The sequence below is a fragment of the Drosophila santomea genome, chromosome X (genome assembly GCF_016746245.2).
Source record: "Drosophila santomea strain STO CAGO 1482 chromosome X, Prin_Dsan_1.1, whole genome shotgun sequence".
In the NCBI taxonomy this organism is placed as follows: Eukaryota; Metazoa; Arthropoda; class Insecta; order Diptera; family Drosophilidae; genus Drosophila; species Drosophila santomea.
The window spans coordinates 11489581-11501355 of record NC_053021.2 but is presented as its reverse complement, the minus strand read 5'-3'; the positions used below and the strand labels follow the sequence as shown (position 1 = coordinate 11501355).

The 11775-nt window shown below is 43.3% G+C and overlaps 1 protein-coding gene across 2 annotated transcripts; it reads left to right on the top strand.

Moving 5' to 3' along the window:
- Positions 1–325: 325 nt before the first annotated feature.
- On the top strand, positions 326–8648 carry LOC120456492 (neprilysin-3). 2 transcript variants are annotated; one of them, XM_039643358.2, is made up of 9 exons: positions 326–634; positions 3150–3266; positions 3970–4132; positions 4204–4324; positions 4393–4707; positions 4769–5263; positions 5328–6157; positions 6467–6609; positions 6666–8648. In XM_039643358.2, exons 1-9 carry the CDS (start codon positions 623–625, stop codon positions 6840–6842), a joined length of 2373 nt encoding a protein of 790 aa, XP_039499292.1. In that variant the 5' UTR covers positions 326–622; the 3' UTR covers positions 6843–8648. The 2 variants fall into 2 exon arrangements, with proteins under 2 accessions (XP_039499292.1, XP_039499291.1); XM_039643357.2 differs by lacking the exon at positions 326–634 and adding an exon at positions 2250–2435.
- The last annotated feature ends 3127 nt before the right edge of the window (positions 8649–11775 follow it).

The following is an 11775-nucleotide window of genomic DNA, read 5'->3' as shown; positions in this document are numbered from 1 at the left end:
TTGAAATTCGTTAGCTTTGGATATTCGATTACGTGGGATAAAGTGATGGCTGGCAACGCCGGCACTGGCAAGTGCGCGTAGCGTTGCCACCGGGCAAACAGATCCTGCGCAGTGGACCAAGTTCTCCGTCCAAGGGTTCAACTCGTCGCCCCTTCCTGCCCAGCATTTCGCTCCCTGTTCGTGTGTGTGTTTTGCTCACCTACTACGTTTGTGTTATGGTTTTTCCTTTTTCGGGGCACTCCAACCACCACCCGCCTCCCAGCGCCGAGTGAAATTGGAGAGGAAAAGCTAGTTCGAGTGCGATTACCGCTGCTGTTGGTGCTGGTGCTTGTGCTTGTGCTGCTGCTGGAGCTGGCTGTCAGTGGCTCGAGTTGGCCGTGTTGGTGGATACCGTGGATACCGTTGCCGTTTTTGTGGCTCAGAGCGGTTTGTTTGCCCGCGAGCGGAATGCAGATAAGCGCGTTTTAAATGTATTACTGATCGCTCGTATGTAATACCCAAATACGAGGGTCGCCCAAAACATTATCGAAAGTGCAACAATAAATCGGAAAAAGGGTCGTGAAAAGCGTGCGAGCAGGGTGCTGGAAAAATTGCATTGCCTTCTTTCTAGCGCACAAAGAAAATGAGCGCAAAGGTAGGCCAAGAGCGCGCCTCTCTCTGTCGCTGTATGTGTGTGTGTGAGTGTGTCCTGAATGTGTCCTGAATGTGTCCTGAATGTGAGTGTGTCCTGAATGTGTGTGCAATCTGAAGTTCCACCCCCATCCCCAGCTCCATCAAACAGTCGGACTCAAAGTTATAATTCCATTTGCAATTGAATAAATGCATCCCAGCCACGCCCCCTCTGCCTCTCACACATCCAAGCTGCTCCGATTTTAGGGTCCTTGGTATACAGAAATTGCAGGGATTGCAACACAAATCACGAAGTGGGGTCCCCATCGAGCTACCATATGGTATGGTGGCATGTAGCCAGGATACTCGGAGGTGGCATAACGACGGATAATGGCGACTCAAGAGCACTGCCAGATTTCAACTCAGTGCAGCTCAAATGAAGTCCCATTGTGGCGATGCGGAATCCATACACTTCTCATCTGTTGCCCTGCAAAAAATGGCATAAAGAGGGTTTATTAACTCGGGCAATCCGAGGTAGTCACTATTGACTTTCAGATGTTCATTAAAACTCCTTTGGAGAGAAACTACTACAGTACTGATAGAATAGCAAATCTTTGAGTGAAATTTCCATATTTTGATGATAGCTGCTTAAGAAATTAGTTCATCATGTTCAATGGGACCTAATGATGCATCATAATATCCAATAAAGTTATGAATTTTACCACAAAGGTATCGAATAGTACTTAAGACGTCATTCCTGTTTATTTGCCGATCCAAGTCCCACCTTTCAATGGTTTTCCACCGCCCATTTTCCAATACATTAGCCGATTTGATTGGGGGGGCAAAAGGAGTGCTCGTTAGGCATAAAGCCATTTAATGCCTGTTTACATTCAACAGTCTGCTGAATGTCAGTTGGTGTGCAGAGTGTGTTTACATTGCGATGGTAAATTAGTCCAGACTGAGAAATACCCCTTGCTTAATGCGTTTTAAACTGCCAGCTACCAACTACGCCATCTATCTATCTATGTATCTATCAAATCGTGCCCATCTATCATATTTCATTTATATCGCTTGTTGTCGGACACCAGATCACGTTCGTAAATCTATATTAAAAGCTTGGAGATACCAATTTGAAGGCAGCTCACACTATGAGCCACATTAATGGGCAAACAAATCGACTGCGAAAGCCGTCATATGGCGGCTTTTCAAATCGACATTAGAATATTTGGCATACCGGCGATGGCAACTGTAATGTGGAAATGCACATATAAACAAGGCCGAATGTTTTGGGTATATATGCATTGTGTTAATTGAATACATATGCCGCCTCCTCTTCTCGTTTCTATTAAATGCCTAGTGTATGCCTATAGTATATTGTATCCATTTCGACTACATCATCTTGGCACATATTGCCATTGCCCCAGCAGCAGTCACACACACACACACACACAGCGGCCAGTCAATTAATTTGAGTACAATGCAAAACTATTCAATACATCGCGCCGTTGGGCCGTTGATGTTTTTTCTACTTTCGGGCATTGCGGCGGAATTGGATGGGTGGTCGCAGAACTCGGAACTCGCAGTCCCTGAGTTCCGAAGCTCGCCGGATTCTCCGGATTCGCCGGGCTCGACCGCCAGTGCCTTGCGAGCGGTCATGGGCTAAGCACGGAAAGTATCGTTGCCGCGCTCCGTTCTCCTCTACCGCTCATCCCGACAAAATTCCAAATACAAAAAATAAAAAAAAAATAAACACACTACCACATACCGTGCTCGCCGAACACACATTGTAGATGTTTGCCAAAATGTGGCTTTCCGACTGCCGTTCGGTATGTCCGTGTTTCCAGCGTTTGTATCAGCATTTTTCGTTGGTGATAGCTGAATTTCGCGATAGCCATGATAGCATGGAATGCAGACAAGTGGTTGAGAATGGTTTTTGTTTGGGCTTAACCCTTAGGCTTTCGCAGTGTATGTGCTTTGAGACTTTGGTATTTCTTTCCATCAACAATGATGGTGTTACATGAAACCACAAGATGAGCAAGTTTCATTTGAAAGCAAGTTCTATTCTATTCTATTCAAGGTGAAAGACAAAAGTTCACTCCTTAAGCAGCTTATTCTATTTATATTGTAATTGCTAGAGTAATTTGCAAAATGTTGTTGAGACCATTTCATACGTAAACGTTCATATCAGCTAAAAAAAAAAACTCTAAGCAAATGGAAAACTTTGAATGCGGCTGCTGACACAAGGGTTAACACTTTTGAGTACATAGTGCCGCATATGAAAATGGGCAGCGGTGGGGGATGTGAGAGAAATATAAAGCACAAGGCGTTGAGTGAGCGCTAAAGAACGCACGGTGTATCTACACAATCCGAGCGGAAAAGCTTCGCTATGTATCTACGGATACACTGGGCCACTTATCAGATGCCCAACACCCAAACATGTGATAGCAGAGGGCAGCAACATACATACATATCTATCTATCTATATATCTAACAGATACGCTCTATCTCTGGGAATAACAATAATTCGTTTCTTATTCCAGATGACGCGCTACAAGCAGACCGAATTCACGGAAGATGACTCCAGTTCCATTGGCGGCATTCAGCTGAACGAGGCGACCGGCCACACGGGCATGCAGATACGCTACCACACCGCCCGGGTATGTGAGAAACTTATCGGGGAAACCCCCCTGGTTGCAACACCTCCCGTGCAATGCAATTGAGGCACAGACAGCCACTTAGTCGTCGTTGGGCTCCAGCTTTATCTCTTTATCTCTTGTGGCAATGACCCAAAAACGAGTGGCGAATGGGGCCAAAGTGAGCGCTTTTCTCATTTGCTCGAAGGTTGCCAGTTGACAGTGAAAAGTCTGCTCTTATGCGTGGGAGCTGCAGCTGGTGTGAGCTTTTCCCTCTGCATTCCCTACATAAGACGGGGTTACAATGGTTTTGAGATGCGATTCGATGTGATGTTATTCCGTAAACACTTGTCCGTAAATCTATCACCTTTGCACACACTGTGGTTACACTTTGTGTTCAAACTTTCAAACATATCCCATCTTTGTCTTTGGAGAGTGTGTTTCAGAGTCGGTGTGGCCTTTGAGAAATCATTTATAAGCCAAATTCCTCTCCACCTCTGCGGTATATGGAAAAATTAGCCGCCAAGTGGCGTATGCTTACGAGATTGATGCCATGTAGATAATAGATACCCCCCAATGTATACGAGTTTGAACTCATTTGAACCGCCGTCGCCTTGTTTACAAAACACAATTCGCTGGAAAAGATTTATGGGGAGGAATCTTTTGTGCCGCCATGGAGGCCAGATTGATTGTTGGCTAATGCGGCTAATGCGTTTCCATTCCACAGGCTACATGGAATTGGCGCTCGAGAAACAAGACGGAGAAGTGGCTGCTCATCACCACCTTTGTGATGGCCATCACGATCTTCACGCTGCTGATTGTCCTTTTCACAGATGGCGGCAGCAGCGATGCGACCAAGCACGTCCTTCACGTCCAGCCGCATCAGAAAGGTATGATGATCTTGGTTGACAATGATCTTGGAATTTGCTTAAACTCACATACTCAATCGTCTTCCTTACAGATTGTCCTTCGGGTAATGAGCTGCCTTGCTTGAACAAGCACTGCATCTTTGCGTCGAGCGAGATCCTCAAGTCCATCGATGTGACCGTGGATCCCTGCGATGACTTCTACGGATATTCCTGGTGAGTTAACTAAAAGTAATTGAACATTGTTCCAGGAGTGCGAGTAACTATTTGGCTGAATTTTGTAGTAATCAGTGGATCAAGAACAATCCCATACCCGAGGGTAAATCCACGTGGGGCACCTTTGGCAAGCTGGAGCAAATGAATCAGTTGATAATCCGCAACGTACTGGAGAAGCCGGCAAAGAGCTTCAAGTCGGACGCGGAGCGTAAGGCCAAGATCTACTATGAATCCTGCCTGGACGCGGATGAGCACATGGAGAAGCTGGGCTCCAAGCCCATGAACGATTTGCTGCTGCAGATCGGAGGATGGAATGTGACCAAGAGCGGCTACAACGTGACCAATTGGACGATGGGAAACACTCTCAAGATTCTTCATAACAAGTGAGTTAAGTAGGATACCCGATGATCCCGATATATAGTTACCATGCATACATCTCTGCAGATACAACTTCAACTGCCTGTTTGGCTGGGCGATCGGGGAGGACGACAAGAACTCCTCGCGTCACGTCATCCAGATCGATCAGGGTGGACTGACGCTGCCCACCGCCGACTACTACAACAACAAGACGGACAATCACCGCAAGGTGCTCAACGAGTACATTGAGTACATGACCAAGGTGTGCGTCCTGCTGGGGGCCAATGAATCGGACGCCCGCGCCCAGATGATCGGCGTCATTAACTTTGAGAAGAAGCTGGCCAACATTACCATTCCGCTGGAGGATCGCCGCAACGAGGAGGCCATGTATCATCCAATGCAGCTGCGACAGTTGTCCAAACTGGCGCCGTTCCTCAACTGGACGGATCACTTTGACAATGCCATGCAGATGGTGGGTCGACGGGTCACCGACGACGAAGTGGTGGTCGTCTATGCACCCGACTTCCTCAAGAACCTATCGGACATCATCCTCAAGATGGAACAGACCGAGGAGGGAAAAATGTGAGTGAACTAAAAGGGATATTAAAATTCTTAAAAGCGTGTTCTGAATCTCTGATCCTTTCAGCACCTTGAACAATTATCTCGTCTGGCAGGCGGTACGCACGCTGACCAGTTGCTTGTCGAAACCATTCCGGGATGCCTATAAGGGCGTGAGGAAGGCCCTCATGGGTTCGGATGGCGGCGAGGAGATCTGGCGTTACTGCGTCTCGGACACGAACAATGTGGTTGGATTCGCCGTCGGCGCCATCTTTGTGCGTCAGGCTTTCCACGGCGAATCGAAGCCGGCGGCCGAGCAGATGATCTTCGAAATTCGCGAAGCCTTCAAGAAGAATTTGCAGAACCTGACCTGGGTGGACAAGCAGACGCGCGAGAAGGCCATCGAGAAGGCCAATGAGATCTCGGATATGATTGGATTTCCCGACTATATTCTGGATCCCGTGGAACTGGACAAGAAGTACGCGGAGTTGAACATCACGCCGAATGCGTACTTCGAGAACAACATCCAGGTGGCCATCTACAATCTGAAGAGCAACCTGAAGCGTCTCGACCAGCCGGTGAATAAGACCAACTGGGGCATGACCCCGCAGACGGTGAACGCCTACTACACGCCCACCAAAAACCAAATCGTCTTTCCCGCCGGCATCCTGCAGACGCCCTTCTTCGACATCAACAACCCCAAGAGCCTAAACTTTGGGGCCATGGGCGTGGTTATGGGCCACGAGCTAACACACGCCTTCGATGATCAGGGGCGTGAGTACGATAGGTTTGGGAACATCAATCGCTGGTGGGACTCCAAGAGCATCGAGCGGTTCAACGAAAAGTCCGAGTGCATCGCCCGGCAGTACAGTGGATACAAGATGAACGGACGCACCCTCAACGGCAAGCAGACGCTGGGTGAGTAATCTATAGGATATGCAGGATGATCTATAGAAGATCTGTAGGGCGATATGTAGATGGTTTATCAGATATCCGGAATTCCAGTAATGATCACATTTCGGTTTATCGTGTTTGCGGTGTTATAGTTCTCAACTGGTTCTAACTATGTGTATCCAATTACTGAGTGAATAATTGAAATGATTCTGGTTGACTTATTGTAAACTTAAATCAAATGTCAAGTTATAAGCAAGGCAATACTTTGAAATATTTATGAAAACGGTGTCCGCTATTAACACTTGATTGTATTTATTCATTTAATCCGAATAGGCGAAAACATAGCCGACAATGGCGGTCTGAAGGCGGCCTACCACGCCTACCAGCGCACCAAGAGCGACCGGGATGTGGATGTCTTGAAGCTGCCGGGTCTGAATCTCACGCACACGCAGCTCTTCTTTGTGTCCTTCGCCCAGGTGAGTGCTAATGATATTCCCATGAGTATTTTGTGATTTGTTGTGATTTCCTTAAGGTCTGGTGCTCCAGCACAACGGATGAAACGAACCTGCTGCAGATGGAGAAGGATCCGCACTCGCCATCGCAGTTTCGGGTGATCGGCACATTGTCGAACATGAAGGAGTTCGCCGAGGTCTTCCAGTGCAAGCCCGGCAAACGGATGAATCCCACCGAGAAGTGTGAGGTGTGGTAAGGGGATAGCGCAATTTCGATCTCAGAACGAGCCAAAGATAGAGCCAAAGCCAAAGCCGAGCAACTAGACAACCATTTTAAGGTGCGGATAGTGGTGGGATGCTGATGCAGACGCAGACTGGGAGTTACAGCCTCAAATTGCTGATCCTGTATTCCGGATTTTATTGTTTAAGCCGTGCTCTTTTGTTTTTGTTTTTCTGTTTTTTTTTTTTTGTATTATGGTTGCCATTTGTATTTTGTCGAAAGACCGTCAGTCATTGTGCCTATGAAAATGATAGAAACTGACGATAAATTCACGTTCGAACTCCAAGGGGTCTGGAGTGCCGATCTATACATAATAGATCCTGGATCAAGGGACCCTTAACTACATTTGAATGTGAACGCACGAGCTACCAACAATATGGGATGGGTGTGTGCCACAAAACGAGATGCAGCACACGCCCAACGGGGCTGATATATATATATATATAATATTATATATATAGATATGATAACGATAAACGATAACTTAGCTAACTGTAACTTAGCTATTTGTAGAACTATGAATGTATATTGTATTATAAAGATACAAAGTTCGCAGCTCGTGTCCGAAGGATGAAGGATATCACCCACTAAGGTATACCTTCGAAAGAGTTTGAAAAATCTCAATATTTTTTTTTCTTAAACTACGATTATGTCGAAGTTCCTGAGTACGGAATAGAAATGAAATTATGGGCTTTTGGGTGTGAAAGTGAAAGCGATAGAGATAGAGATATAGATTGAGAGGCGAACACTTTTTAAGCTTTTCAGTTGCCAAAGGGAACAGGAAATAACTGAGTGATTAGGTTTTTCATTATTATAAGTTGAAAATTAAAGAACATTGTTTTTACAATTGGAAACTAGCTTATTGTTGTCGATTTCATTTTGGCTTATTTCCTTGGCAGGCAGAATAGTCAAATAGTCGAATGGCAGGAATGGGAATGGATAGAACACAAACCAACACCAATTAATTAATAATCGCTCAAATATTGAGACATAAAGCCAACCAAATTGGACAAAGTTTCTTTTGTACGAAAGAAAAACATATCAGACTAAGATGATGTGAACAAAAGCCAACACCAACCACGTATATCTATGGAATTTTACTAAGCACCAACTCGGAATCAATCCAAAAATGCTAGCTATAAGATATAGGACATCCTCAAGCCGAATCAGTCAGAGCACAAAACTCCACTTTAGCTAGACAATATATGGCCAAAAGGTTTTTCGGTTCACTAGCCCCATTCTCAAGGGCGTTTCCATTTACATATGTATGTAGTCTCGGTTGTTATCTATATATTTTTGATTCAGATTTCTATAAACGTACGTACGACGAATGCATTTATCTCTCCTTTTAGTTTTTACTTTCCCCGAAACATTTAATTTGTAATACTGGGAGTATCTGGACACAGAACAAAGTTAAGTTGATGTATTATATATGTATGTATGTATGTGTTTATAGTTTTCCCTAATCATTTGATAGGAAGGGGGAAGGGGGGTAGCTAAGGAGATGTACTATTAAAACCCCTTTGTATCCATGGAGATATCAAGCAGATGATTTTTGTATTCTATATATGTACTATATGATAGATGAATGATAATGATGATAACTATAATACAAATATTAAAATATTATTAATATACAAACTACATATACATTAACTGAATGTTTAAATGCAAATTATTTTTATTGTCTATTAATAAAGTGTATATGTGCATGTATACATTTGCGGAAACAAAACAATAAATAACGCTATAGTCGAGCGTCCCGACTAAGGGATACCCACTACTCAAACACTGTTATGAACTGACCTTAGGACGGAGTTTATTATTGAAGGTAAATATCAACGAACAAGTAACCAGTAAAGTATCAAAGAGTATCGAATTCGCATCTTACCAAGAATCTGGTTTCAATCGATGGAAATGTTGTGTGCTAATGGAAAACCCAAACCCATACAAAAGTAGCAACTGAAAGCAAAAGTAGAAACTGGAAAGGAACAAGAAAAATAGAATTTGAAGCACTTGGGAATGTATTACTAACTACATACATTTAAAATACCTAAATAAATAACAAAAAATTCATAAGCCAAGAGCAAAGCACAAGCGTTGGATTTTCTGCTTTTGCGCGTCTGCTTTTGCTTTTCGCTTTTGCTTTTGGCTTTTGCGCTGTTGCGCTTTTGCTTCCGCACTGTTGCTTTTGCTGTTGCTCTTGCTACATATTATATATATGTATATAAAAGCAACGATGCATTCTGTACTGCGTCATAGAAAACATGAATTTTTAAACTTTTTTACTCCTTAAAGTTAATTTTCATTTAATACCCATGCTGCTCCTACCACCCTCTGAAAATTATAGTTAGAAGTTTCGTGCTTCTAAAATTATGTGCGAGTTCATCATAAATAAATTGGATTCATGCTAGACATTTGTTTAGCCCCTGTTGATATTTCACTGTCCTAACTATCCTTTGAAAATTATAGTTAAGAGTTTTAGTGCTTCCGATATTGCGTGTGGGTTCATCATAAATGAACTAGATTCATTTGGTTCACCACTGATAAGTTATTGCATTGCGACTTGTACAGAGTACGCCGCTGTCTTAAATATTTTTGTGGCCGTCAACAAAATACAGCAATTTTCGCAACTCCTGTGACTCTTAAATCGTTCGAACTTTGACAAAGTTCTAATAAACTTTTGGTGTTGTTGCGCACCCAAAACTCACAGAGACACCCACACACACACTCTGTCACCCGTATGTGGGAATATACAGAAATGCCAGCAAATTGCTTACATAATAAATAATAATAATAGCGTGCGATTTTTAGCGCAATTTAAATTTATTTATGGCACTTGTTTGTTCGCATGTCAGGCGCAAGTTTTAGCCAGACATTTTTGCGCCCACAGAGAATCGACACACAGGTGGGGTGTTGGTGATGCGGTGGCACGGTGGCACTCTCTGTGGCTCGGTGGTTCGTTGGTTCGGTGGTTCTTTTGGTGCGGTGGTTGTGCCAAAGGTGGGCCAGAGTTTGCCGGAGTCCTTCGCCGGATTTGCCTATTTTTATCATTGCGGCTTATCCCGGTTGCCTGGCATCCTAGCCAAGCATTTTCGCCAGAGAATTCAAGCTGCTTAGTGGCGAGAGATGGCGATGCCGACTCATAAATCCTGCCTGCGGCATTGCCACAGCCATACAGTCATGGAATGGCTTTGGCTGTGGATGTGGATGTGGATGTGGATGTCCTCGACCTGCCGTCTTATCGCATTTCCCGAATCGAGACCCCAACTCCAACCCAGCCCGCCGGCAAGGACTCAGGGGTCAGATGGAGATGGGCTGCTTAAATGGCAATTAGGCCGCCGCACTTACTGACAGCTTCCTTTAGCATCGGATTTATCCGTTGATGTTGTTGCTGCTAGCCACCGAATGATGTCATCAGTGTGTCTGCGGCTAATTAAGGGGGGGGTAGGGTTTTAAAGGGAGAAAAAAACAGGTTTTTACAGATTTTTTTTTGGGCGTACGGTAAAAGTAAATTTATTTCTGATTATTGTAAATTAAAGAGTAGTATTTGAACTATATTCTGTGAAATATTGGTTGAAAAATATTGAAAATTGACCGAATGGCAGCAATTCTTCGCAGGCGCCTCAGAAAAAATACATTTTGCGGTGCACGTCATACCTCAGCACTGGATAATCTGATATGAAATACCCAAAGTTTTTCCATCAATTTTTATGTCCCTCTAGGTATCCCTGTCGAGTTTTTCCATTTATTATAATTTTTGAACTTTTTACAAAACTTGAAAGTGAAAATACCGATTTTTGGCCAAAGTTCATGACTATTGTTGTTAATAATAAAAAAATTAAAATCAAAAACGAAAAAATCTCGACAGCGTTACCTCATAAATTATGTAAGGAAATACTGTAAAAAATTTGAGAACGATCGGTTGAATAGATTTTGAGATACAGAGTGCACCGACTCAAAAAACATCGATTTGAGAAAAACGTGTTTAAAGTTTTTGTTGCTGTCTTCCCCGCTGAGGGATTACTCAGGTAGTCGTTCGAGACCCGCCTACTTCCAAAGCTATATCTTTGTGAGTTTTGCTCCGATTGACTTCCTATTTACAGACAACAATCTTGAGTTACTATACTTTCATAATATGCAATTAAAAAAAATCACTTTTTTTGAACCCTCAAAACCCTACCCCCCCCTTAATGCAATCCAGGCCGGGATATAATAGCAATGCATGCGGAATACAGAAAAAGTTAGGGTCTTTTAGAGATGAAATTAATCGCCATGTGACTAAAATCCTTAACCCACACTTTTACTTCTAAATTCAGTGGGTTAGACATTTTTAATTCTGCGCTGTGTGTTTAGACATTTTTTGCCATTTTAATTCGCTTTTATTTCCCCTGCGTATCAGTGCTTAAATGTAATCAATTTTTATTACTAATAATGCTTAGCAAAATAGGCAATTTGAATTGTACGCAGTGCATGTCGTCCGTATTCGAAATTGGAACTCGCGGAAATTGCCACTCTGATGCACAGTTACAGTTAAATATCATTACTAATAAATTATCATTACTGATAATAGCTTATGAATTTGGCCAATATGAATTTCAATTTCGCACGATTTAGGCTTTGCCAAATAACTTATTTATTTACTGACAATATTTTATAGACATTATCTGTGGTGTCACAGAAATCGTTGATGGTTTCGAGGGCAACAAACTTCGTTGCCTTCATAGAATCTTTAATTGACTAATGTTATATGACTAATTCGGCATTTAAATGTAGTTAACAATGATTGTGTTCCAACGCAGACCATTCGTCTTCTGATTATTGTGCAATTTTCTTGGCCGTTTGAAGGGAACCTTTAAGAGGCCGTAGCATAAGGCTTAAATTGTTTTTGAAAGTGCGCATTCCTCGGC

What these genes read in the sequence shown, in the direction of transcription:
- LOC120456492 (XM_039643357.2), top strand. Translation starts at nt 2,400, where the DNA reads ATGTTTGCCAAAATGTGGCTTTCCGACTGCCGTTCG. An exon ending in CAGACCGAGGAGGGAAAAAT is followed by an intron (nt 5,264 to 5,327) that starts GTGAGTGAACTA and finishes TGATCCTTTCAG; the next exon opens with CACCTTGAACAATTATCTCG. An exon ending in TCTTTGTGTCCTTCGCCCAG is followed by an intron (nt 6,610 to 6,665) that starts GTGAGTGCTAAT and finishes GATTTCCTTAAG; the next exon opens with GTCTGGTGCTCCAGCACAAC.